The sequence below is a fragment of the Melopsittacus undulatus genome, chromosome Z (assembly GCF_012275295.1).
Source record: "Melopsittacus undulatus isolate bMelUnd1 chromosome Z, bMelUnd1.mat.Z, whole genome shotgun sequence".
Lineage (NCBI taxonomy): Eukaryota > Metazoa > Chordata > Aves > Psittaciformes > Psittaculidae > Melopsittacus > Melopsittacus undulatus.
In genome coordinates, this window is record NC_047557.1 from 43,004,058 (window position 1) to 43,031,143 (window position 27,086).

The window sequence follows — 27,086 nt, forward strand, 5'->3', positions numbered from 1 at the left end:
AAACATTTAATGTAAAAACTGGCTCTGAAATCTGCCTCATAATAGTCCTAGCTTTCCACTACTATCCAGGACAACACACCACAACTTCTCGATCATTTATTACTGAAAACAAATTATTATTATTATTATACACATTAAATTTAGTTTTCCACTTTCCCGTTCTTGAGTCTTAATTCCTTACAAAATGGTACTTTCTTCAGTCAAAGGAAAAACCTGCGTTGCATACCACTCATGTACATTTGCTTTCCCATAGCATGTCTTCTTCTGATGTAGCAAACATTAACCATGGATATTTAACTTTCCAGCACCTTTATTCTAATGGTTAGCATGAATCTGCAAAGTGGAATTATTACTTCACTGTTTTCCTGAGTCTGTGTCAAAAGAAATGTAGAAATCAAAACACTTGAAAATATTTCTTTCCACTTAATCAAATTCTTTATTCTCCTCCCTGCTGCTCCCCACACTCAGCATATCTTGCAACAATATATTTTTAGCTGTCGTCATGCTGATTCTATGGGTTTTAATTTCCTAACTTTTCCCTTGGGCTGTTTCTAATTAACTGGCTCAATAATCCCTCTTCCTCTACTGCTAAAGCTCCTGCTTTTCCTTTTAAAAGGAAACCATTATTTTTCTCAGGTTAGCAGAGGTTGTTTGTCATGCAGCTACAGTTCTGTAATGTAAGGAACAACATAATCTCTATTTTCTTTGAAGCCATGGCAGTTAAAAGAGAATACTATATGAAAACCTGAAGATTTGCAGATTCTATTCAAACAATATTTTATGGGTAAAAAGATGAACTCCTAGATAGCTGATACAATCCTGCAGTCTTCATGTTTATTACCAACTTTAAGAATAACCCTATTATTTAAAAAAAAAAAGTATTTTCTACAGCACCTGCCATTGAATATATAAAAGACTATAATTTTTTTCTAAAATGTCTTTTAATTCTTATTTTTAATAACAATACCTTACTATGCTTTTTCTTATTTACATCAATCCTCCAAACATATTAAAAAAGAAGCACTTTCTTTTTTTACTAAAATTATATTTGTCCCTTAAAAGATATATTTGGATTTTTCATTATCCGTAGTGTTTGACACTGTACCACAAAACACCCTTTCTCTAAACTAGAGAGAAATAAATTGGATGGAGGGACCACCCAGTGGATAAAGAACTGGCTGGATGGCCTGTCCTGAGTTCAGCAGTAGCAGTCATTTTTCTCAGTCTCAGTAGTTGGTGCAGTGCTCTGTTTTTGACTTTCAGCCTGGGAACAGTGCTGATAAAACCGATGGTTTTAAGTGTTGCTAAGTAATGTTTACTCTGACTTTCTAAGTCTCATGCTCTGCCAGGGAGGAGGGGAAGCTGGGAGGAAGCAGAGACAGGACACCTGATCCAAACTAACCAAGAAGGTATTCCATGCCACAGCACATCATGCTCAGTATATAAACTGAGGACAGTTACCCAGAAGGGCTAGATCGCCACTCAGGCTGGGCTGGGTATCAGTCAGTGGGTGGTGAGCGGTTGTATTCTCTTCCCTTGTTATTTCGCTTATTATTATTATTGGTGGTAGCAGTAGTGATTTGTGTTATAGCTTCGTTACTGGACTGTTCTTATCCCAAACTCTGGGAGTTAAAATTCCTTCTATTCTCCTCCCCATCCCTCTGGGAGTGGGGGGAGGAAAGACAGAGTGGGGGAGTGAGTAGCTGCATGGTTCTGAGTTACTGGCTGGGCTTAAACCACAACAGTTCTTTGTGGTGTCCAACATGGGGCACGAAGGGTTGAGATAACAACAGATCTGACCAGAGTGTGTCTAATCATATCTGTGATAAGCATTTATTGGTTTGGATTGATAGTCACTCATCACAATATTGCTTTATTGGCTCTCAAAGTTGTTGTTCTTGATCTCAGAGTCTCAGTGTGTTGTACCTGACTTGCAGCCAGTATTTGCTGGTTTAGCGTTTATTAGCTGGGGGGCTTGTACTTTATGGTAATGACTTGTAATACAATAGACTCACTGATAATGAAACTGATCTGGCTTGCATTCTCAGTGTGGTCATCACCTCTGTACTTTGGGAGGTATATAATGGAAGTGTTTAGCAATTACACATCTTTTTTTAAATCCTCTGATGGTCAACCTATGAAGGAGACATTCCCTTACATTCCCAGCTCCCTCACCAGAGTATCTACGGCATGACTTGAGAGCTCTGAAGGGTCTGAATGGCCTTTGCATACCCTTGAGACCTGCCTGCTGATTGTGATGGGGATCACCATGTTGGCACGCATACAGAGTGTGTTTTTACCCACAACCAGTTTGTCTGATCTCAAAAGTAAAGCAGAGTCCGGTTTGGGTCTTGTCTAGGGTTAGACGATGATATAGGAGGACCAAGAGATTTTACCCGAGGCTGGACAGCCATGACTGGCAGGGTGTGTGGGATAGTATGAGCAAGTATCTAGGCCTGTGGACCCCTCCAGTGCTTTGGAACTTCACCACTGAACAAGTGTAAAATCCAGAAAAACTAGTAAAACACTTAACTGAGGTGTGTTGTAATCCTGCTCATGCCAGAGAGGGACAAATCATATCAACGTACTGGGCCTTGGCCTATGCTTACAGGGCCCTGTTGAACACTACCCAGCACCTTCGAAGAGAAAAAGACGTCTCTGGATCTCATGGCAAAGCAACAGATAACACAGCTACTCCAACTCTAAGTACAGCAGCTACACCAACCCCAGCAACAAGTACAGAAACTACTGAAACTCTGACAGCAACAGACAGTGCAGCTACTCCATCCCCAAGCATAGCAGCTACACCAACCCCAGGGACAAGTACAGCAGCTACTCAAACCCTGACTGCACTGCACTGCACTGTCTGTTGCTACTCAACACCCAAGCACAGCGGCTTGCACCAACCCCGACAACAGATACTGCAACCACTCCAACCAGTGACAATCACTGCAGCTAAACCTGAGGATGAATTTGGGCCAGTATTGGTTGCCCCTGTATGCAAAGGGAAAAGCAAATGAGGCATGAAGAGTACCCGTGCAGTGAAGAAAGATGAAGAGCCAATGCACTTAATACCCAGCATCTGAGCAAAAGTTATTATGTGGATCAGAGGAAGAAGAAGAGGTGGCTTCTCAACCCCAGACCTCAACCGAGCTACAGAATATGCAAAAAGATTTTCCTGTCAACCAGGGGAGCACATCATCATCTGGTTGGTCCAATGCTGGGACAATGGGGCCAACTGTCATGAACTAGAAGGTAGAGAAGCCAAGCAGCTGGGATCACTTGCTAGGGAAGGGGGAATTGACACAGCAATTGCAAAAGAGAAACGGTCCCTCAGCCTTTGCAGGCGGCTCTTGGCAGCTGTGAAAGAACGGTTTACACACAGGGACGATGTTATGCGTCGTTTGGCCAACTAGACCACGCTAGAAGAAAGCATCCAGTCTCTGAGAGAATCAGCCATTGTACAGATGATCTATAGCAGGCTGAAAGCCAGGAATGCACCCGTAGATCCAGATGAAGTTGAATGTATATGACCCATGTTGTGGAAATTTACACCATCATCATACACCCATTCATTGGCAGCAATAACCTCTCATGATGTAGCACTACCAACAGTGAATGAGATGATTTGTTAACTCCAAGAGTTCTAAGACAATCTCACCCCTTGCATCATTTCAGCTGTGGAAAAACTGTTCCAGGAGTTCAAACAATTGAGAGACCATCTATCTGGTCTATGCAGCTCCCCATGTGTACCAGCACATGTCTCAGCTATTAACAAAAGGCGTCCTACTGCTCACAAGAGAAGATATAGGAGGTACACACCACAGGTCACCTTATGGTTTTACCTGCAGGATCACACAGAAGACATGAGAAAGTGGGATGGAAAAGCTACCTCAGCTCTGGAGGAACGGGTTCATGAATTAAAGAGGGAAACAAAGGTCAAGGATGATCATCCCATAAAAGCTGAGGCTTCAGACTCTGGTGAGCAGGTTCCCAGAAGAAGTAGAAGAGATTTATTTTACCCCAGCTTCTGTGATGAAAAAGACTAATGCCTTTCTACAAGACATAAGTGACCAACATTGTGATGATGACAATTAAAGGGGCCCTGCCTCCAGACAGGAAGAGGTAGGAGACAATCAGATTTACTGGACTGTGTGGATCAGATGGCCTGACACATCAGTTCCACAGAAGCTAAGGCTCTAGTAGATACTGGTGCACAGTGTACCCTGATGCCATCAAGCTGTCAAGGGGTGGAACCCACTTCTATTTCTGGAGTGATGGGAGGATCCCAAGAGCTGACTGTACTGGAGGCTGAAATCAGCCTGACTGGGAGGAAATGGCAAAAGCACTCCATTGTGAACTGGTCCAGAGGCTCCATGCATCCTCAGCATAGACTACCTCAGGAGAGAGTACTTCAAAGACCCAAAAGTACTGGGGTATTTTGGGGTATTGCTGCTTTGGAGACTGAGGAAATTGAGCAGCTGTCCACCTTGCCTGGTCTCTCAGAGGATCCTTCTGTTGTGGGGTTGCTGAAGGTCAAAGAACAAGCGCCAATCGCAACCACAACAGTGCACCAACAGCAATATTTCACCAACTGAGACTCCCTGATTGCCATCCATAAGCTGATCCGTAGACTGGAGACCCAAGGAGTGATCAGTAGGACCTGCTCACCCTTTAATAGCCCCATATGGCCAGTGAGAAAGTCTAACAGAGAGTGGATACCAACAAGTAGACTATTGTGGCCTGAATGAAGTCACACCACCATTGAATGCTGCCTTACAGGACATGCTAGAACTTCAGTACAAACTGGAGTCAAAGGCAGCCAAGTGGTATGCCATGACTGATATTGCCAATGCATTTTTCTCAATTCCTTTGGCAGCAGAGTGCAGGCCACAGTCCGCTTTTACTTGGAGGGGTGTCCAGTTCACTTGGAACTAACTGCCCCAGGGGTGGAAACACAGCCCCACCATCTGCCATGGACTGATCCAGACTGCACTGGAACAGGGGCAAGCTCCAGAACACCTGCAATACATTGATGACATTATCGTGTGGGGTGATACAGTGCAAGAAGTCTTTGAGAAAGGGAGGGAAATAATCCATATCCTGCTGAAAGCTGCTTTTGCCATAAAACAGAGTAAAGTCAAGGGACCTGCACAGGAGATTCAAATTTGGGGAATAAAATGGCAAGATGGGCACACCAGATCCCCACAGATGTGATCAACGAGATAACAGCAATGCCTCCACCAACTAATACGAAGGAAACACAAGCTTTCTTGGGTGCCGTGGGGGTCCGGAGAACGCACATCCCAAATTACAGTTTGATTGTAAGCCCTCTCTATCATGTGACCCAGAAGAAGAATGATTTCAAATGGGGCCCTGAGCAACAACAAGCCTTTGAGCAAATTAAACAAGAGGTAGTTCATGAATTGGCCCTTGGACCAGTCCGGACAGGGCCAGACATAAAAATGTACTGTACACTGCAGCTGAGGAGAATGGTCCCACCTGGAGCCTATTAAGGGGTTTGAGCTGCTTCAGAAGCGATTGGCACTGAAGCACAGGTCCTCCTGGCACCCCGGTTGCCTGTACTGGGCTAGATGTTGAAAGACAGGGTCTCCTCTACACATCATGCAACTGATGCTACATGGAGTAAGTGGGCTCCACTGATTGCACAAGGAGCTCAAATACAAAATCCCAGTCATCCAGGAATTCTGGAAGTCATCATGGACTGGCCAGAGGACAGAGATTTTGGAATGTCACCAGAGAAGGAGGTGATGTGTACTGAAGAGGCCCCACCATAAAATAAACTCTCAGAAAATGAACAGCAATATGCCTTGTTTAGATAGGTAGTGCCATATTGTAGGAAAGCATCGGAGATGGAAGGCAGCCATACAGAGTCCCCAGTGACAAGCTGCAGAAACTGTTCAAAGAGAGGGTGAATCGAGTCAGTTTGCTGAGGTGAAAGACATCCAGCCGGCCCTCAACATTGCTGAATGATAAAAGTGGCCAGTACTTTATCTCTACACTGACTCATGGATAGCAGCAAATGTTCTGTGGGGGTGGTTGCAGCAATGGAAGCAGAACAACTGGCAATGCAGAGGTAAAGCCATCTGGGCTGCTGCACTGTGGCGAGATATTGACGCCAGGGTTCAGAACCTCATGGTGAAGATACACCACGTAGATGCTCATGTACCCTAGAATCGGGCCACTGAGAAACACAACAACCAACACATGGATAAAGCTGCTAAGGTTGAAGTGGCTCAGATGGACTTAGATTGGCAACATAAAGGTGAATTTTATTTTAGCCAGGTGGGCCCATGACACTTCAGGCCATCAGAGCAGAGATGCAATATACAGATGGGCTCATGATTGAGGGGTGGGCTTAACAATGGACACTATTGCCCAGGTTATTCACAACTGTGAAACATGTGCTGCAATCAAGCAAGCCAAGCGGTTAAAGACTCTCTGATATGGAGGACAATGGCTGAAGAACAAATACGGGGAGGCCTGGCACACTGATTATATCACACTCACACCAACCAACCAAGGCAAGCACCATGTGCTTACCATGGTGGAAGCAACCACTGGATGGCTGGAAACATACGCTGTGCCCCACGCCACTGCCTGGAACACTAGCCTGGACCTTGAGAAACAGATTTTGTGGCAACATGGCACCCCAGAGAGAACTGAATCGGACAATGGGACTCATTTATGGAACAGCCTTATAGACTCTTGGGCCAAAGAGCATGCATTGAGTGGGTATATCACTTCCCCTACCATGCACCAGCCTCTGGGAAAATCAAATGGTACAATGGGCTGTTAAAAACTAAACTGAGAGCAATGGGTGGTGGGACTTTCAAACACTGGGATACACATTTACCAAAAACCACCTGGTTGGTCAACACCAGAGGATCTGCCAACAGGGCTGGCCCAGCCCAGTCAGAACTTTTACAGACTGTAGAAGGGGACAAAGTTCCTGTGATGCACATAAAGAATTTGCTGGGGAAGACATTCTGGGTTATTCCTGCTTCAGGTAAAGGCAAACCCACTCATGGGATTGCTTTTGCTCAGGCACCTGGATATACTTGGTGGGTAATGCAAGAAGATGGGGAAGTCCAGTATGTACCTCAAGGGGGTTTGATTTTAGGGGAAAACAGCCAACGAACTCAATTATATGCTACTGCCTGCTATGTAGCACTTCTATAGCCCACCAACTAGATATCTTCAGGTCACCAGCGACTGGCCCTGACTTCCCTACAACCATCATCTCAACAAAGAATGAACTTTGATGAAACCAGATGAGCTCAGCAGTGACCAGATGAGTTCCGCGGTGTCATCAGCAGGCAACAATCCAACACTGCACACGGTCTCTCCTGCTCTGAAAGACTGTTACAAGAGGTGGAGTTTGACACCATGGACTGGATGAACTCAGCAGCTTTATAGGGCCTGGCACATGCACTAAGGAATGATCTCTCTCTCTCTCTCTCTATGTATGTATTTATATATACATATGCACACAGGAGACAAGAGTGATGGTCTAGTGAAAAATGTGGGATCTGAGCATTACATGAATGGTATGGAATAAGAGGTGGATACTATCCTGGGTTCAGCAGTAGCAGTCATTTTTCTCCTTCATAGCTGGTGCAGGGCTGTTTTTGACTTTCAGCCTGAGAACAATGCTGATAACACCAATGTTTTTAGTTGTTGCTAAGTAATGCTTACTCCTACCAAGGACTTTCTGAGTCTCATGCTCTGCCAGGGAGGATGGAAAATCAGGAGAGAGAAAAGACAGGACACCTGACCAAAACTAGCAAAAGTGTTATTCCATACCACAGTACATCATAAAATCATAGAATAGTTAGGGTTGGAAAGGACCTTAAGATCATCTAATTCCAACCCCCCTGCCATGGCGAGAGACACCTCACACTAAACCACCTCACCCAAGGCTCTGTCCAACCTGGACCTCAACAATGCCAGGGATGGAGCATTCACAGCTTCCTTGAGCAACAGGCCCAAGTCCTTCTCCTCAGGGCTGCTCTGAATCTCTTCTTTGTCCAGCCTGCAGCTGTGCCTGGGATTGCTCTGTCCCAGGTGTAGGACCTTGCACTTGGCATGGTTAAACTTCATGAGGTTGGCATCAGCACACCTCACAAGCGTGTCAAGATCCCTCTGGATGGCATTCCTTCCCTCCAGCGTATCAACCGAACCACGCAGCTTGGTGTCATCGGCGAACCTGCTGAGGGCACACTCAATTCCATTGTCCATGTCACCGACAAAGATGTTGAACAAGACCGGTCCCAACACCAATTCCTGACGGACACCACTCATTACTGGTCTCCAGCTGCACACTGAGTCATTGACCACAACTCTTTGCATGCCGCCATCCAGCCAGTTCTTTATCCACCGAGTGGTCCACCTATCAAACTGATGTCTCTACAATTTAGAGACAAGGATGTCATGTGGGACAGTGTCGAACGCTTTGCACAAGTCCAGGTAGATGACATCAACTGCTCTACCCTTGTCCATCAGTTCTGTAGCCCCATCATAGAAGGCCACCAAATTGGTCAGGCAGGATTTCCCCTTAGTGAAGCCATGCTGGCTGTCACCAAGCACCTGGTTGTTTTTCATGTGCCCTAGCATGCCTTCCGGGAGAATCTGCTCCAAGATTTTGCCAGGCACAGAGGTGAGACTGGCTGCTCTGTAGCTCCCTGGGTCATCCATTTTCCCCTTCTTGAGAATGGAGGCTATATTTCCCTTTTTCCAGTCATTGGGAACTTCGCCTGGCTGCCATGACTTTTCAAATATGATGGCCAGTGGCTTAGCAACTGCATCCCCCAGCTTCTTCAGGATCCACAGATGGATTTCATCAGGTCCCACAGATGGATTTTATCAGGTCCCATGGACTTGTGCACATTCAGGTTCTTAAGATGTTCTCAAACCAGATCCTCTCCTACAGTGGGCCCAAGCTCTTCATTCTCACAGTCCCTGTGTCTCTCTTCCAAGACTTGGGCATTGTGGTCAGAGCCTTTGCCAGTGAGGACCGAGGTGAAGAAGTCATTAAGAACCTCAGCCTTCTCCATATCCAGGGTAGCAAGCTCTCCCAATAGCTTCCAGAGAGGGCCCACTTTGTCCCTAGTCTGTCTTTTATTCACTACATACCTACAGAGTCCCTTCCTTTTAATCTTAACATCCCTAGCCAAGTTTAATTCTAACTGGACCTTAGCTTTCCTAACCTGGTCTCTAGCTTCCCAGACAACATCCCTGTATGCTTCCCAGGCCACCTGTTCTTGCTTCCACCTTTTATAACCCTCTTTTTTTCCTTCGAATTTTCCTCAGCAGCTCCTTATCCACCCAAGGAGGTCTCCTGGGCCTCCTGCTGCACTTCCTTCTAGTTGGGATGCAACACTTATGACCTTGTAGCGGATGATCCTTGAATATCAACCAGCAGTCTTGGGCCCCCCCCGGCCTTTAGGGCTATATCCCATGGAATCTTGCTAAGCAGGCTCCTGAAGAGGCCAAAGTCTGCTCTCTTGAACTCCAGGGCAGTGAGCTTGCTGCATGCTCTTCTCACTGTCCTGAGGATCTTGAATTTGATCATCTCATGATCGCTGCAACCAAGGCTGCCCTGGAGCATCACGTTTCCAACCAGCCCTTCTCTGATGGTGAGCACAAGGTCAAGCAGGGCACCTCTCCTTGTCGGCTCCTCTGTTATTTGCAGAAGGAAGTTGTCTTCCACACAATTGAGGAACCTCCTGGATTGCTTGTGCCAGGCCATACCGTCTCTCCCAATGGATATCAGGATTGTTGAAGTCCCCCATGAGAACAAGGGCCTGCAAGCATGAGGATGCTCCTATCTGTCTATAGAGTACTTTATCCTCAGATTCCTCTTGACCAGGAGGTCTGTAACAGATCCCCATAGTAATGTCTCACATCATTGTTCTCCCTTTAACCCTGACCCACAAACTCTGTTGACTGCTCACCTGTCCCCAGACAGAGTTCCATACTATCCAGCCTATCCCTAACATAAAGGGCAACTCCCCCTCCCTGCCTGCTGGGCCTGTCTTTTCTAAAGAGCCTGTAACCTTCCACTCCAGTCATAGGAGCCATCTCATCATGTTTCTGTGATGCCTATTATATCATACCCCTGTAGACATGTACAAATCTCTAATTCCTCTTGTTTGCTCCCCACACTACAGACATTTGCATAGAGGCATCTGAGCTGAGCTCCAAATGAAGCCAGCTTGTTGGTTGGAGCAGCTGGAATATCCCTGCATTGCTCCGAGCATTTATTATAGGTGCTGGCAACTGACTGGATGTGTTGGGAAGGAATGATGCCCCCTTCCCCCAACACATCTAGTTTAAAGCTTTCTTGACCAGTCTGACAAACCTCCTACCAAAACCACTCTTCCCTTTCATTGTCAGACCAGCTCCAGCAGCCCCCTGCAGACCTGGCTTACTAAATTGAGTCCCATGTTCCAGATACCCAAACCCCTGACTATGGCACCACCATTCTACCCATTTATTAACCTGGACAATCCTCTTAGGCTTTTTAAGGTACTCCCTTGTATCCTGGAGAATTGAGGAGAAGACAATCTGAGCTCCAGAGACCCTAATCACCTCTCCCAGGGCTCTGTAGTCCTTCTTTATGTTCTCCAGACTACTGCTATCAGTATCGCTTCCAACCAGCACACCCTTGTTTGTGAGTACCAGATGCAGCAAAGCACCTCCTCTTGTGGGTTCTTGTGTCACTTGGGTCCAGAAGTTGTCATCAATATCATCAGTCCAGGGATATCTTGGATTGTTTATGCTCTGCTGTGACTGTCTTCCAGCAGGTGCTGTGGTAGCTGAAGTCCTCCAAGGGTACAAGGGCTTGCAAACAAGAGGCTGCTTCTACCTGTCCACAGAAGGCCTGACCCATTTTCATATTACTATACTATTCTTTGTCTCCTGTACAGACTCACAGCTTCCCCAGATGACTATTTCTGAACTTCATTTTTGCTTCCCATATAGAATTTTTACCTGAAGTCTAGACTGACTTTTCCTTGTAATTTAAGGCCATTAATCCTGGTCCTACCTGCTCTAGAGAGAACAGACTCTTTGCATCTGTCTTCCTGTATTTGAAGAAGAGATCATAGCTATCATGTTCTTTCCTCCTTCTCCATTGCATAGTTTTCCTTTTTACTTTTTCTTTTTGATAACGGTCTTGTGAGAAAAACTGCCATTAAAATAATTGATTTTATTTGCCATAGCAGGACTTCCTCTATCATAAAGGTGGAATTTCATCCAGTGATTTCTCTCAAGAGCTTTACAGTATGAAATATTGCCCCTTGCTCTTCACCTTTATGTCAAGGAATATATCTACCTGAGGTGCATTGTACAACTTTTTAAAAACATCTACACACTTCCTTAGCTGTTACATTCTTCACTTCTCAAATTTTGGCCTCTTCTGTCAACACCTACATCTCATCCCAAAGAACAACTGAAATGTCTGTTAGACAGCAAGCCTCTCATATATATAAGAATCCTGACCAGATTATCTTCAGACAACACATATTCAGAATCCCTGGCAACATTTATAAAACAATACATAAGAAATTGGGTTTTTTTCCTCCTTGAGCTGATCCCTGTCCATGAGAAAAAACTGACTGTATCTATGTTTTTCTGTTCTAGGAGTTTAGGGCAAGACAGCTGCCTTCCACAGTTACCTGATGATCTTAGCCCCTGGCATAACTGAGTGGAATCAGATTTTCTGTGCTAATCTCTCTCTCTGCAATGTTCCCCATTAAACTAGTATGCTACAGAAATGGAAAAGCAGGAGACCAGTTTCTAAAGCAAAGCAGGTAATTACATTTATTTATTCCAATGGACAACCAATGCAAGGTATAAAAGAAAAAGAATTAAAGACCATTAGCAACAACTGAAAACACTGATGTTATCAGCATTGTTCACAGGCTGAGAGTCAAAACCACAGCAATGCACCAGCTACAAAGGATTGAAAATGATGACTGCAGCTGAACCCACAACAACAGCTTACCCCTGCTCCCCCCCAACCCCTCCCCCTTTATTTTTTTTTAAACTCACTACAGAGATAGTAGAGTGTAGAAAAGAAGGGAGCCTGGGAGGCCTGGTCAATATTAAACCACCTCTCCCTCCAAGCTCAAGACCAGTGTATCCCCATGATGAAATCAGGCAAAGGGGGCAGGAGACCTGCATGGAAGAGTAGAAAGTTCCTAGTAAATCTTAAACTCAAGAAAGAAATGTATGGGATGTGGAAAAGGGACAGACTGAGTGGGAGCACTACAGGAACATCATCAGGGTGTGCAGGGATGTGACAAGGAAGGCCAAGGCCCACATAGAATTGAGCCTAGCAAAGGACATCAAGGACAAGGAGGGCTTCTACAAGTGTATCAGCTGCACCTTTAAGGAGAATTAGGGAAAATGTGGAGTGACTGCCAAGTCAGATGGGTGTCCTGATAACAGAGGACACAGAGAAGGTAGAATTACTGAATGCCGCCTTTGCCTCAGTCTTTACTGCCAAGGATGGCTCTCAGGAATTCCAGAGCGCAGAAGTAAGAGAAGAAGGCTGGAAAAAGGAACACCTCCCCTGGGTTGTAGAGGGCTGTGTTACAGATCAGCTAGACAGACTCAACACCCATAAACTCAAGGGCCATGATGCAGGTGCTAAGGGAGATGGCAGGTGTTAATCTGCCACTTTCCATCATCTTTGAAAAGTCATGGAGAACAGCAAAAGTGCCCTGTGACTGAAGGAACGCCAGTGTTACTCTCATCTTGAAAAAGGGCAAGAAGGAGGACCCAGGAAACTACCTGCCAGTCAGCCTTGCCACCAATCCCTGGAAAGGTGATGGAACAGGTCATTCTGGAGGTCATCACCAAGCACATAGAAGATCTGACAGTAAAATCCGGACATTACAAGCATGCTAATCCTGTACTAGTGAACAAATGATACAGGGGCATCCAGCCATCACTGAGTGATAGATATCTATATGTTACAACTGCTCTTTATACACTTTTAACCACTTCCTTAAGACACTCTTTTATTGTTACCCCTATTATTATCACTATCTAGATTAGACCTTATTTTTCATTGCTATCTGTAAATGTCAAGCATGAACACAAGCTCTAGTCTTTCTTAGTTCCCCACATTCCAATAACAAAGTGCAATTTTCCTTTGGGGGGAGGGGAAAAAAAAAGAAGAGTAGTAAGCATAATAAATGTGTGTTACCTTGTCACTTTACAGCTTGACTCCATCAGCTCATTTTCAATATCCAATAGACTAGAAGGCAGACTGTATTCCAAAGGTGAGGACATTCTTTTTAAACGCAGTAATCCAACACAGAACTTTGCTCCCATCTCCTCCAGTTCTCTTGTCCCTATCTGCAATCCCTAATTTAAAAATACAAAATAGGTATATAGAGGTGGACCCACACATACTACATAATTACTACTGAAAACACACATTGTTATTTTATTTACATATATACATTTTCTTGTTCTAGAGACAACAAATAAGAACTGTAGAGTAAAAACTTTGCAAAAGTATCAGAGACAACTCAGACAATAACTGTAGGATTCCTCTAAGGCTAAACAGACATTTCTAGACACATCCACATTTCTTTGGAGCTTCCTAGTGTACACATCAATATTAACAGGATTTTACCCAATGACACTGAAGAGAGACTGAGATCATATGCAAGTTTAAAAGTAGAAATTCTAAAAATCTGAGACAAAGTTTATCAAAAGGAATTTCAAATACAAGTTTGGTCAACACAGGCTCCATCAGAATGAAGATGAGTAAATTCATACGGTAGCTGTAATCAAATTCATTACTAAGTTGGACACAATAAGACTATTTAAGGCAAAAAACACAGACATATCTTGCCTCCTGTAATGCAGAGGCTACATGTGCTAATTCTGAAAGTGTTCATTCACACATTTAGTAATTAAAAACAACAAACATGAACTATCAGAAGCCATAGCTGTTTTCTAACTTGAATGATATACCAAAGCATTTTCCTCTGCAAAGAGTATTTAGGAAATAGAAGTTATATGATATGGAAACGGAGAATATGTGATAAACCCTCCCTTCAGAGACATCTATATTTTTAATTTAGCCAGCAGTGCAGTAGAGAGAAACAGATTCTCTAACCTCAACTACTATTATGAAGAGAGAATGATATTCTAGATTGACCCTCAACAGTTACAGAATTGGCTAGTACTGACTGCATATACACCAAAATTCAACACCACAACCAAACTCAATCTTCCCCTTTGCAACTTCTGTATCTCAGGAGAATTGGAAAGGAATTTAGTTTGGATTTTCTAAGCCTCTTAACGTAAAGGATAGCTAAAAAGGAGCTTTGACAAAACAAGCATGAAAGCAGGAGAACCAGTAATTGGTAGTAAGCTAAGTCATCAAGCAGGAAAATACATAAAGCAAAAAGAATAGAGTAGGATTTTTTTTTTACTATAAGCTAAAAAATGCACACACAAGCTGCCACACTGACACTGTATTTTAAAATGAAAGATTTAAAAGGAAGTGTTATGTTGTTCCAGAAATGGTACAGTCCATACATTCTTCATGCACTTCTGTTTTGCACAGTTAGGTGGAAAGTTTGATTTTATTTCTCCTGTGAGTTTTGTTCTTAGTAGTCTTCATAAACAAGGTGTTTTTCAGCAACAAGAATGCTCAAGCTATATCCACTATACTAAACAGGGCCATCCCGCAGCCAAAATGGTATAGAAACCTGTTAGCAGTGAACAAGAGTTGAGTATTTGAGTATTATTGTTAACAGTAATACTACTTACCTCTTTTATAATGCTTTTGTGCTGTAGGTTTCAAAGCACTTTATTAATAAAGGAAGAATTATCCTCACTTTACTGATGGAGAATTGGAGGCAGAGAGGGTTGGAGCGATTTGCACAGTGTCTCACAGCATGTCACTGATCCCGCTGGGAACAGAAATCAGTTCTCCTCACTCTCAGTGCAGTACCTTATCCACAGAAGCCAATTTCATATTTTTGTTTTGTATTTGTTTGCATGTCAGAAACATTCAAAGACCCCAGTCATAGCTGGGGCTCCACTATGCTAATCACAGGAAGGCACAGTCCCTAGCCCAAGAAGATTAAAATAACATTAAGGACAAGAAGCAACAAGTACGCAGAAGAGAAAGAAGGGTAACAGTAATCTCACTGTTACACAGATTACTAATGTGCACAAGTTGATGGTTCAGCAACTTTCCCAATCATTTGCTTCATCTGCTGCTGAAGAAAGTATCATTAGTTGTCAGATTCCTTATAGACAATGTAATGGAAGTGTATCTAAGTCGAAAATGGACAAGGGTACAGTATGACAGTGCAAAGACAATTGTTAGAAAGATAAAGAGCGTGTGCATGTTCTGTGGTTGCTATTTTCAGCACAGCAGAAAGAGGATATAATTAATGGGAGACCTAAATGCATCCAGATAGAGGTAGATAATTGTGAAACTTCTGGACAATAAAAGTTTGAACTTGCTATACTGAAAGGCCTACATACTTGCAGTAAAAGCAAATGCCAAAACAGATGTGCTTCTGTTATTTCTTTATATCATAATGGAGAATGTAATGCCATACATCTGAGAAATACTGAATTTCTTAATCCATTGGTATTCTCCCATCAGCCAAATCTCTTAATTTCCATGAAACAACAGACCCAAATTCTGTTTCAGGAAATAATAGTAAACAGTTGCCCTAAGGGACCTGAGGTGAAGTTCATTTTCACTGAAGCCTTCATTAGACTCTTCTTGATCTCTCAGTCACCTTCAGTTGTTGTTTCTGTACCTTCAACTGTGGCCTATTGAAGTCCTTTAAGTGTCACAAGCATTGTTTAGAAGCATAAAGTTGCTGGGTTTTGGTTGGTTTGTTTGGTTGTTTTGTTTTTTTTTTAACATGCACCAAATTTCATTGCTTTTTCTTTACATTTTATACAATGTCTTTTTTCTAGACTAACATTTCAGATGTCTGGTTGAAGTCTTCCTTACTAACCACATCATGAAAATACATTATAGAGTGTCTCAGGATGAACTTCGCTACCTGAAAGCAAAGATGCAAAACAGAGGTACAACAGACTGCAACCTCAAATTGGGAAGAATTTTCCTGTCATATTACTTCATAAATCGAAAAAAGCCATACAAAGATTTGGAGAAACTAGTTGGGCAGTGAAACATCATCTTCTTGTTCTGCTTTCTTATTTGGCAAAGGCCACAAAGATACAGTAGTTTATGAGAACTCAAAATCTAGAGATTGAAGAAGCACAGTAATGGACAAAGCCTGTTGACTGAATCATTGTCTCCTCAAGTCTTCTCTCCATGTGCGTCATATAATTGCCACATAATCTTTTCAATTAACTTAATTAAGCAATGTTCCCACTGATTTCAGCTTTCAGGTTGTTTGAATTATTGAAGAAATTGTTCTTTTGTCTGGCATCTTAATTATCCTCCATAGGAGATCTTGGCGCATCTTTTCATCTGAACACTTGCCTTTCAATATCTTGAATTGCAGATGACTAACCAGTATTTGCAGCACTAATTTTCAATGCACTACAAAGACCCCATGCAAGCACTTTAAACAAGACTGCTTCCAGAAGTAAAATAAAAAAAAAAAGAGGAAAAATTGATGTTCTGATATTATCCAGCTCTGGCAAAGACTCAGCATTACTTTCACATAGGATAGTAATGTTGAGTAATCACCTCTGTGATACAAACAAAATTCAGTGATAACGCAAACCAGAAGACATGGAACGTGCTTCAGATCTTTACACAAAACACACAGTCCAGCCCCTCAAATCTGAACTGTCATATCATCTGTGGTGGGAAATAGGAGGGGAGGGAGCTGCTACAGTTTAACTCCTGTGTTTTGAAATTACATATTATGAAATATCATGTAATTTATACTACAAGTTTATCCAGAGTTTCTGGCTCAACACCCTCCACAAAAAAAAGCAAAAAAGACTGCACTGTTTCATCTCTTTGACCTTCTCACTGGAGAAAAGTTGCTCTTTTCCTATTCTGCCTACTCATCTTGGCCTTTTAGATATATTTTCTTAATAAGTCTGAGCTTTGCCACGATGAAGGAAAAATGAAGAATTTTCCAGTATGTTCAGAGGATGACTAAGACCTCACAAATTGTTTTATTCAAAATAAAAAGAAGCGACAGAACCAAAATCTGATGTCAACAGGTAGTTTATATTATATAGAAAAACGTTCTTCCCTTTTAAGCAAACAATTTTCCCACAGAATGCAGCCTTTTTTCCCTCCCTTACTGAAGAAGGGCATTGCAGGCTAAGCATCTTGAAAGTTTGTGCACGAAGTATCTTCAATTCACCTTTCTGAAGAACTTTCTGCAGCAACAGTGCTAAAGCCATGAAAGTTCATGTTTAAGAATATTCTGGCAGTTTCAAGAAGCAAGGTGGTGAGTCATTATTTTGAAAGCTCCATAATTATGTCAATCTGAGGAATAATGGAATATTCTTACAAAAGGAGGAATGCTTCTGTTGTTAATTGTCAAAATTAACTCCTTCAGCAGTTACAGACCTACTGAAATGCCTGACAAAATACCTGTCTTCCTTCTGCCCAGGCAGATAAGCATGGGTACTTGAGCATACATTAATATATTAGATACACCTTGCTTTAACTGTTTGTTTGGAGTTTTTTTGCTTCTGTTCTGCTCCCTGCCCTCTCTTGATTCCAGCCTTCTGACTCTCTTTTTGCCAAGCAAATCTTACCTGATGATGTGATCATTTGCTTGATTAGCATTCCTAAACTACTTTCAAGCAGAGGAAACTGGGACTTCTTCCACAAATGTTAATTTTGAAAACTTGCTTCAATATGTATCCAGTGACAGAAGTTGAAGATCAGGTGTTAGGGTGGTGGTTCTCCTTTTTTCACCTACAAATATTTTCTTTGAAGTACCTTTTCTACCAGTGAAAAACTATAAGCAAAGTCACCTTCTGTTTTCAAATATTCGGCCCTGTTAACACTTGAGAAGGAGACAAACTGAAAACAAGTTTTAAGTCAAGAAGTCAAACAACTATGATGAGTTCAAATGTGCATAATTTGTAGTTCTGGTAACCTAGTATGAAAATGTTTTGATTTATAAGCCTGTTTCTGCAACTACACAGGAAAATTCCAAAGGGACACTACTACGTATCTTCTGAAGAACCATGAACAGCCATTTGCCATGTGTAAAGGAAATCTTTATTCTAGTATTGGCATTACTAAGCAATTTAATAATCTACTGGAAAGAACTGTTCAGATTTTTTTAACTACATGCATACTTATGTGTTACAAGCCATAATTAAAATTAATCTTGTTAAAACAGCCAATAAGCACAACATATGGGGCTGAGGATGGTTATGTGACAGATGAAGACTATTATGCAATCTGTAATACTATATGTCATTTCATTCCAACATTAGAGTACACAAATCTTAGAAGAGCTTCAGAAGCTTAAAGCAAGCAAGCAGGGTTACAGAACAATATACCAATCCAAATGTAAGAAATTATAAAGCAAGACCAATGTAACTGATATGTTTTCTCACCTTGTATTTGCCCTGGTCACATCCACATAAAGTGCTTTCCATTGTGTAGCTCCTTTGTACTCCTATCTCTCTCCAGACAACAACTCGTGCTGTTGATTCCTTGGACTTTTCCACTACAAAGCTGCAGCTTCCCATGCAGAAAGCTGGGGCAGTTTGACTCAGGATCTTGGGGAGTACCTGCAGGACAGCAATTTGAAATATAAAATGATTCTTTTATTCCACTTATGAAAGCAGGGGTGAAGGTAATATACAATCACAAATTATTATCAGAAAATTCTGCTGCAATTTGAATTAAGAAAACAAGAATAAAAACGTTTCTCCATCTGAAGTTTTCAAAGCCCAGTGTGTTCAAGTGACAACAGGTCTGCCACTTCCTACTTACTAAAATAACCTTTTTCAGACTCAGTCACTGAAATTTACTGTTAGTCATATGGGTAAGAATCAGGATAATAAGCCAATTCTTCAGGTGATAACCATCTCTTCAAAATTCACCAAGCTAACTTTTTCCAAATTAAGTGTACTTCATATTCCATATAATTAATTAAATTAAGTTTTAGACTGCTATAACCAATTTGCAGACCTAAGGCAGGCAGTATGTTATTAATACATAAAATTCATTCACATTTAGCAAAGGACTAGTTGCATATTTAACTTCAAGAATGTGAATCGAAGTTCAATGTAACAAATTCAGCTTTGGAAAAATACAAGAAACAGTTAAGCAAATGGAGGTATGTATGTAATGCTAAATCATTTCATTCTTTCCAGCTCTTATTTATACCAGTAGAGCCAAAGCCTTGAGCTTTCTATTTCAGTAGCATATTATCAGCATAAGCTTGCCCAAACATTTCAATATGTGTTTTTGAAACCCAAAAGGCTTTTTCTCAGAACTCTTACTATTGTCTTCTGTGTGCCATGGTAGTGCAAGCTGAAGTGTTGAGAAGCAAACAGCAACAGTCTCAGCACCCAGGAGATCACACAAAAAAATTGAAGAGCAACAGATTTTACGTTTTAACGTGTATTTTCACACTTTTCAAGCTTAACTTTCTATCTTCTCAAAAAAGGATTTGGATGCATTAAGTTTTATAATTAGGACGCACAGGTCTACAACTGCCACAAGGCGGCAGTGGAGTTCTACGGGACAGAAGACAGCAGTTACACATTCTTTAAATTTTGGAATTTTTTGAAGCTTATACAATGTAGTGGATGTTGTTTATGCAAGTTTATTATGTATATGTATTAGGGGTACATTCCTTAATTACACCTGTTTATAAGAGGAATTTCCCTATTTGTATACACAAAATTAAGTCTCTCAGAGCAATCCAGTATTTTATTTTCCTGTTGCTATATAGTTCGCCATGCATAAATCATCTTCTTGTCCAGTAGTTATAAATGCATGGAAACATATTTTCCATAGTTTTACTATAATGGCATCAACTTAACATTAAAAAAAATGTAAAAAAAAAAAAGGTAAAAAAAAAGCAAACAACAAAAAACTCCACATATTGGTACAAAGACCCCTGAACATGAAGCACTCTACTAATATTAAATCCCTAGTTATGGTAATATACAATGTATAAAGCTCTCAAAATACTTCCAAGTACACTTATGAGCTAAAAAGATATCATTCTAAGTAAGTCTGCTTATGTTATAAAGTCACTATGTGCACACAATGATATTGGGAAGTTATTAGTAAATACAAGTCATTTGTAAAGCATATTCCAAATTCATGCCAAGTGAAAAAAGACACAAATGTCAAACTTACCCTGTAACAAGGGTCTTCTGTCAGGTCACAAGCAGCAGCATTGACATTAGTGTGCCACATCGTCTCTTTGATACTGCAACCATACATAAATACATTCTTCTTACGAGAGTGACCATGATAATCACAATAGACCTAGAATAAATCATTTAGCAAAATAAAGCCAAGGCATTCAGAATTACTATTTTATAAAAGCAAAAGAAGAACAAATTAAAAAAAAAAAGTTATTTATACTATAACACAGCTCCTTGTATAATTAACTGTGCGTTAAGACAAAAACCATAGGATTCACTGAAAGAAGGTTTAACCTTCTGTCCTAGCAAAGGAAATAGACCTTGATATAAAGATTTGCAGAAGACCAGGTCTCCAAGACAAATTTGAGTGTGATGCAGCTTATAAAACCATATTAAAATATTTAGTTTATAGACTAGTTACATAAACAAGGTTGAAGAGATTCAGAACTGTTTACACACACATACTCACCAAAGGTAAACGTTTTATAGCAGCCAGATACTGAAGTAACCCCTTAGCATGGTAAATAGTGGGATGCAGATCTGGATTTGGATTTTGCCACTGTCTGTTTAAATCTTCTCCACTTAAAGAGCAACGGTGGCTATTGTGGGGGGGTGGAAAAACGCATGATGTAGTCTGTATTATCATACTTTTAAATAAGCCTCCCCCCACCGCAAGTTTTCCTTGTCACCACTGCTTCTTTGGAAGAGTCCGGTAAGAAACAAACCAATTTTCTAACATGCCAAATAATGTGTTTGGGTTTTTTTAAGTTATGTCATAAAAAAAGCCCTAAAAATAAATTAGAAGTAGCTCCTTACATGAAGTCAATTGTAATGTTTCTGAATTGCTGTTGAAACTCGACTTCTGATTCTATTAAATGCTATTTCTAAATCAGTAATTTAAAATATATGATATCTTTACAGTTTTGGTGTTTTGATTTCTGTAATATAAATACTAATGTCTACCAGAAATGTAAGACTTGAAACATGAAATTGTTAAGGGAAGTAGCTGTGAGAAAAACAAACAAAAAAACAAACAAAACCAACCAAACAAAAAAAACCCAGCAAGCAAATAAACATCTCTTCTTTCAGTCAGCTATCAGCAAGAAATTCTAAAGTTGCAGAAATTCATGTTCAGGCAGTCATCTTCAGTACATTTATCTTAAGACTGTGTGTGCTGGGACAGATTTAATTTTCCCTGTATGAAAAAAATTTCATTTGCATGCTGAATGGTTTAATTTCAGGTGTTATGCTATATACATGTTTTTTACATATTTAAATACATGGTTCTACTAAAATCTAAAATTGGTTTGATTATTTTTTAATTTTATTTTGTTCATAAAACATTTTAGAAGACTATCCATAACTAGATGAGAAGGAGTTCACAGTGGTATGAAAAAGTTCTGAAATATCCCTTGAGTTCATTAAGAAAGGTCAAAGAATTACTATTAATAACTTTAAAGCAGGATACTCTTACCCTTTCTCTTGTACACCTACTACCTTTCCCCTTTAAATAACATTTGACAACAGTTATTTCTGCAACACCCTTCTAAATACTAAAATTTAAAAAAGCAAAATTACATAAAAAGCTCAGATACAAGAACTATTATTTTTTCATGAGAGCCATGAACTTGTTTTGCTTTTCCTAAAAGCAGTTGTGCTCTGATGTAATACTCTATACATAAAGAGTGTAATTCAGAGACAATTAAACTTCCATGTAAAACCACAAAGAAATTATTATCGTCCATGAGCAACTGAAAATACCTTTTATAAAACTGAAATTCATTGAGCAATGCAACTGCCTTTAAAAAGCCAAAAAACTTGAGAAGTCCTACCAATTTTGTAAGTGTAGACTTTTTTCATATTAAGTATTTTGTTTGTGTGTTTCTGGGATTAGGTTGGATTTTTTTTTAATTTACTTTTTTTTTTAGTAACAGATGCAAAGACTTAGTAGTACAGATACATATTTGTGAGTAAACTTATGCTTACTTCCCATTGATGACACCATCTGGATTGAGCATGGGAATAATTTTGAAAATATAAGATTCTCGTAAACATTGGGCACTTGGACTATTGCTCATAAGGTATTCCAGTGTTCCCTTCATAACCCAGCTTGCATTAGTCTCTCCAGGATGTACACGAGCAGACAGGAAAACATAAGGACGATTCCCTAAAAGAAGTATGCATAGATGTTGTAAAAAAATATTCCGTCTAAGTAAACTGTTTATTATTTGAAAAAAGAGGCAATAGTCAGTTTCACTTATTACAATGCAAAATACAGTATTTGGCAGTTAAGTATTATTAAGAATCAGTATTATTGATAGAGCTTGCCAGAATATTGTTATATGGACTGCTAATCACAGAACTTTCACAATGGAATTTTAAATTCAATCATACAATCATATAGCCACAACTAGCTTGAGCTGGCAATTATGACTTTGATCACTTTTTTTTCCAATAGCCAACAAAAATACTGGGATGAAGGAATAAAGCAGGAATGCTGTCATAGCTGAAGCTTACTTAAAATTGCAGTAGCTTAGATACTGGCTTTGTGAAAGATTTTTTGACAAGCAAATAACCTGAGCATTTGGAGAAAAAAGTTACTCAGAAATCAGGTATTCTTTTCCAAGAAGTGTTGTCTGCCAAATGTAGCAATTGATTTAAAATGTATGAATATATATATTCTTAAATATCCAGATATAATTATCCCTATTTGACTACCACAAATAAATATCGAATACAAATCAAATCCTGAATATTAACACCTCTAAATTTAATGTAATTCATTAAACTTATTTTATGATGCACAACAATTAATATTAATTTTTTTTCATGCAGAGCTAGTTTTACATTATTTTCAGTTGATGAGAAACAAGAATCATACTTACTGAACTGACAGATATGTTCATAGTAATTAGACTCTGGCATGGCTGTAATAGTGACTAAGGGACAACTGTTGCCAGCCAGAGTCTCACAGAGAACATCTTGTCGAAAATATATCTGTTGCGGGTTGTGCATAGATTCCAGCTTCTGAAGATGCATCTTCATCCCAAAAATAATGAAAAGATGCTTGAAATCTTTTGCAATCACAACATATTCCATCAATCTTTCTTTTTGTTGTTCCTAAGTTTGATCATAATTTTGACTACGAAATATCATTCTCTACATTCTCTTGTCTTTATAAAGTCCATTTCTCCAACTGCTTTGAGGAAGATGAAGGCACAGAGGGTACTTCATTTTCTACCAAATGATACCATAAGGGTATGTGGAAGGTAAGAACCTTTGCTTCATTAAGGTTATCTGGTCAGGGACTTTTCAGTTTTGCACTGAAATAGTAAGTATAATAAGTAATGGGAGAAGCAACAAACAGGAATAGAAAGAAACAATCCTGGTAGAAAAGATATAACAGAAACAATAGCAAAGACCAAAGTCTCAAGTCTTTAACTGAAGGCCCATTAAGAATCTACAGGCAATGCCTTGAAGAGAGACACACAAGGGACAAAGAGGAAACAAGAACATAAGGACTGCAGATATTCAAGGGAGGCCCATGGGACTACACAAAAACTTAATGCACCTGATCCCTGCAGTCTGCCCTTGGTTATCTCTCTGTGCAGCCTCACTCTATTCTGTGCATGCAAGTGTTGAGGGTACTAGGCATAACTAACAAGACAGGTGTGAGCGGGTTTTGGATTAGCAACTGGTGTGAACAAATGTCTCAGCATCAGTAGCTGGAGAAGCCACACCTCTTGGGAGCATCTCTGTGAGCACAGACTTTGTGTCCAAAGTGCCAGCTACTTCTTTCGGCAAGCAGAGCTGGTGCAAGCAGCTGAAGCTGTAGGCCATGTAGGCACCCTTCAGTCTGCAGTGTCAGCAAGACAGTGCTTCAGTGCCATGTACTGGAGTGGGTAAGGGTCTTGGCGTCCAGCCACTGCGGCAAGAACAGTGTGTCCCCCAAAAACGAGCTACTAGGGTGAGAAGGACAAGTGAAATAAGGAAAGCGTCTCAGTGCCAGCACCTGGAGTAAAGAGATGGGTTACAAGCCAGTGTGCCTGGTGCCAGCTGCTGGGGACAGAAGCAATCATATGTGCCTTCCCCAAAGCTACTGTGCAGAAGGGGTGCATGTGCAATTTGCTAGCAAACTTCCAGGTGGACTATGATTAGGATGCCACAGGTGGAGGCAGAGGTATGAAGTGGGCAGACAGTCCATGGTGGCATCTGAGGGGAACAACAAGTGTGGAGTCCATATGAGCTGAGTGTTCAAGTGCAGACATCTGTTTGATACTGAGCATTAGGCCAGACTAGCCTGCCAGTTGGAGGCCTGCGCAGCAAGTTAAGAGAGACAGAATTCAGGCAGGGATTTGGCATGGATGAACCATGCCAGTCATCCACAAATGTGCCTGTGCTTGTGATTCTAGAGAGAGGGTGGGTGTGTACTTTTGGTAGTAAACAGCAATCATCCCAGCTGGAGAGACAAAAGGGACTTGGATGTCTGCAATTATGATTTAAGCAAGCCCTGGTAGTTGTTACACACAGGTGCAGTTGAAGGCAGTGCCTTGTCTGCGCCAGTTTGTGTAGCCAGCCATGCTGGAGGCTGAGGGAAGTACAAATGTGTATGTGTATGTGTCTGTCTCTCCCAGTTTGCAACACACGGACTCACTAGTGGTTCAACTTACAAGCAAACAGGAAAGCAGCACCTGTGTCTACCAGCCTGGGACAGAGACCCCCAGGTCCCTTGGCTAGGCTCCAGCAACCCGGCAGAAGGAACTGCCAGGCCCAAGAGCTGCTGAAGGCAGCAGCCTTTTATAACATCTCTTAACAGGTAGCACTTCCAAGAGCAAGCATGGTTTAGTAAAAACCTTCATTCAGTGCTCTTGCACACTGGCCTCCAAATTACCAAGTTCACTTTTTGCTGCAACACAAAGAACCAACAGACATTCAAGCCAAGAGTTTTGCTTAGTGCCAAAAGCTTCAAAACTCTTCTTCGCCAATTCATTATCCGAAAAATGTCTCTAATTGTCTTAAATATAGTAATTTGAATAGGTCAGTTATGAAGAGGTATGTGCAGAACAGCAGGAAATGAGTAATTTGACCAAAACATAAATGCTTCATCCAATTAGCACTGTTTCCAGTCAATTATGAATTACAATTCCCAGAAAGCCCATTTAGCCTGCAAGTATCAATTTTATTTTTCCAAGGACTGTTCTTTATAATAATCTATACTCTTCACCAGTGTAAACATTAAAATAATCTATACTCTTCACCAGTGTAAACACCCTCATTTTACGAAAATTCTCCATTTTAAAGAGCATTTTGACCTTTATAAAAATAAATAAGAATAATTCACTCATGAATGCTTACGTTTCACTTTGCCCAAAAGTACAAATATTTTTCTATGTTACAGATCATAAACTTCTTACCTTTAAAGTTGAGTACGTATATGGATAATGGTAAGCAAAGTAGCAGACATCATCTTTATGTTGGAAAGTCACTGTGAAAGTAATTGTGTAATAAGATTTTCCTTTCTGACCTCCAGCAGCAATTGAACTTCTTGAAAAGTGATTCCTAAGAGTAAAATGAAGGTAACAAACATATCAGATTTTTTTTTTTATTAGCAATTCTTCCTAAGAGTTTTAAGAGCCAGGAATATTTTTAGTGATTGTATTTTTCTTCTATGTACATCCAGGTTAAAAACACTGGCTACCACTCTTTCTAAGCATACTTTATTATAGCAGTGACACACATTCATTCATACTGACCAAGAAGGGTAATGCATGGACATGCTATACTATCTCATCCTGTGTTCCAGGATTAGTGTACAATGACTATACCACAGAATGTAGAAGCCTAATAATAAGCATGTGACCTGTATTACTGGAAGTCACTAATAAGATTCCAAGTAAGCATGCACATATTCCATACATTCCCTTAAAAGTTTCTCTAAGCACCAAGTAATCTCTAACAGAAGTATAAAAGATGATCAGCTTAAATATTAGCATTATGCTAACAAAATAAGACCCTATGTATTTTGATCACTTCTGTTGTTCTCAATAGTAATTCAGGAAGAAAACTCTGCTCTTAACAGAACTACTAAAATAGAATTATCAAACTCGGAAGCAAGCATTTCTCCTTAAAAATTGTACCTCATATTAATCTTCAGTGTTTGCTGCATATTTGATTGGTGTACTTACTTATAGTAACAAATATCTGTCCCAACACGAGTCCAACATGGTCGAGAATTTAATGCTTCTTGAACAGAATACATGAGGGGCTGCATACCTTGAAGAAAAATTACATCTCACTTTAATACATAACATTAAACATCAAGATCTTGGCAGTAATAGACCACATCAACACTGTGAGTTTCCAAACTACCTATATTGATTTACTCACTATCAGAGCATATTTCATGAATGACTGGGTATTGTACACTCTTTCAATCAGCTGACAAAATATTCTTCCCCCCTCTTCCCTCATCCAAATTTTAAGAAAATAATAAAGGAAGAAAAAAGGAATCAGACCCACAGGACATCAAAATTAAATGTTTAAATGAAAGCTGCGGTTAGCATGAATAGTAATCTACAAGAAGCGTTGGGTCCCATTGCATCCACCTCAGCATTACAAAAAAATTTCAAAGAGAATATAAAAAGTTGATAATATCCATTCACCTGGAGAGATGGAAAATAACTGATGTTTCAGGACAATTACGTATATTTTTAAAAAATTAA

General features: G+C 40.5%; 1 protein-coding gene across 4 annotated transcripts in view; it reads right to left on the reverse strand.

The window, feature by feature from the left end:
• Nucleotides 1–27,086, reverse strand: part of AGTPBP1 (ATP/GTP binding carboxypeptidase 1) — a 68,562-nt gene that overhangs the window by 3,470 nt on the left and 38,006 nt on the right. For 2 of the 4 annotated variants that reach the window (XM_013130546.3, XM_031054180.2), the window contains 8 exons: nt 26,550–26,637; nt 25,779–25,923; nt 23,250–23,403; nt 22,351–22,531; nt 20,834–20,963; nt 20,354–20,485; nt 18,592–18,768; nt 13,241–13,401 (listed from right to left, as the gene is read on the reverse strand). In XM_013130546.3, the coding sequence (XP_012986000.2) occupies nt 13,241–13,401; nt 18,592–18,768; nt 20,354–20,485; nt 20,834–20,963; nt 22,351–22,531; nt 23,250–23,403; nt 25,779–25,923; nt 26,550–26,637 (1,168 nt within the window). Of the gene's footprint in view, nt 1–13,240; nt 13,402–14,823; nt 14,967–18,591; nt 18,769–20,353; nt 20,486–20,833; nt 20,964–22,350; nt 22,532–23,249; nt 23,404–25,778; nt 25,924–26,549; nt 26,638–27,086 lie in introns of those variants that run through there. The other 2 variants (XR_004081348.2, XM_031054181.2) reach the window with 2 other exon arrangements.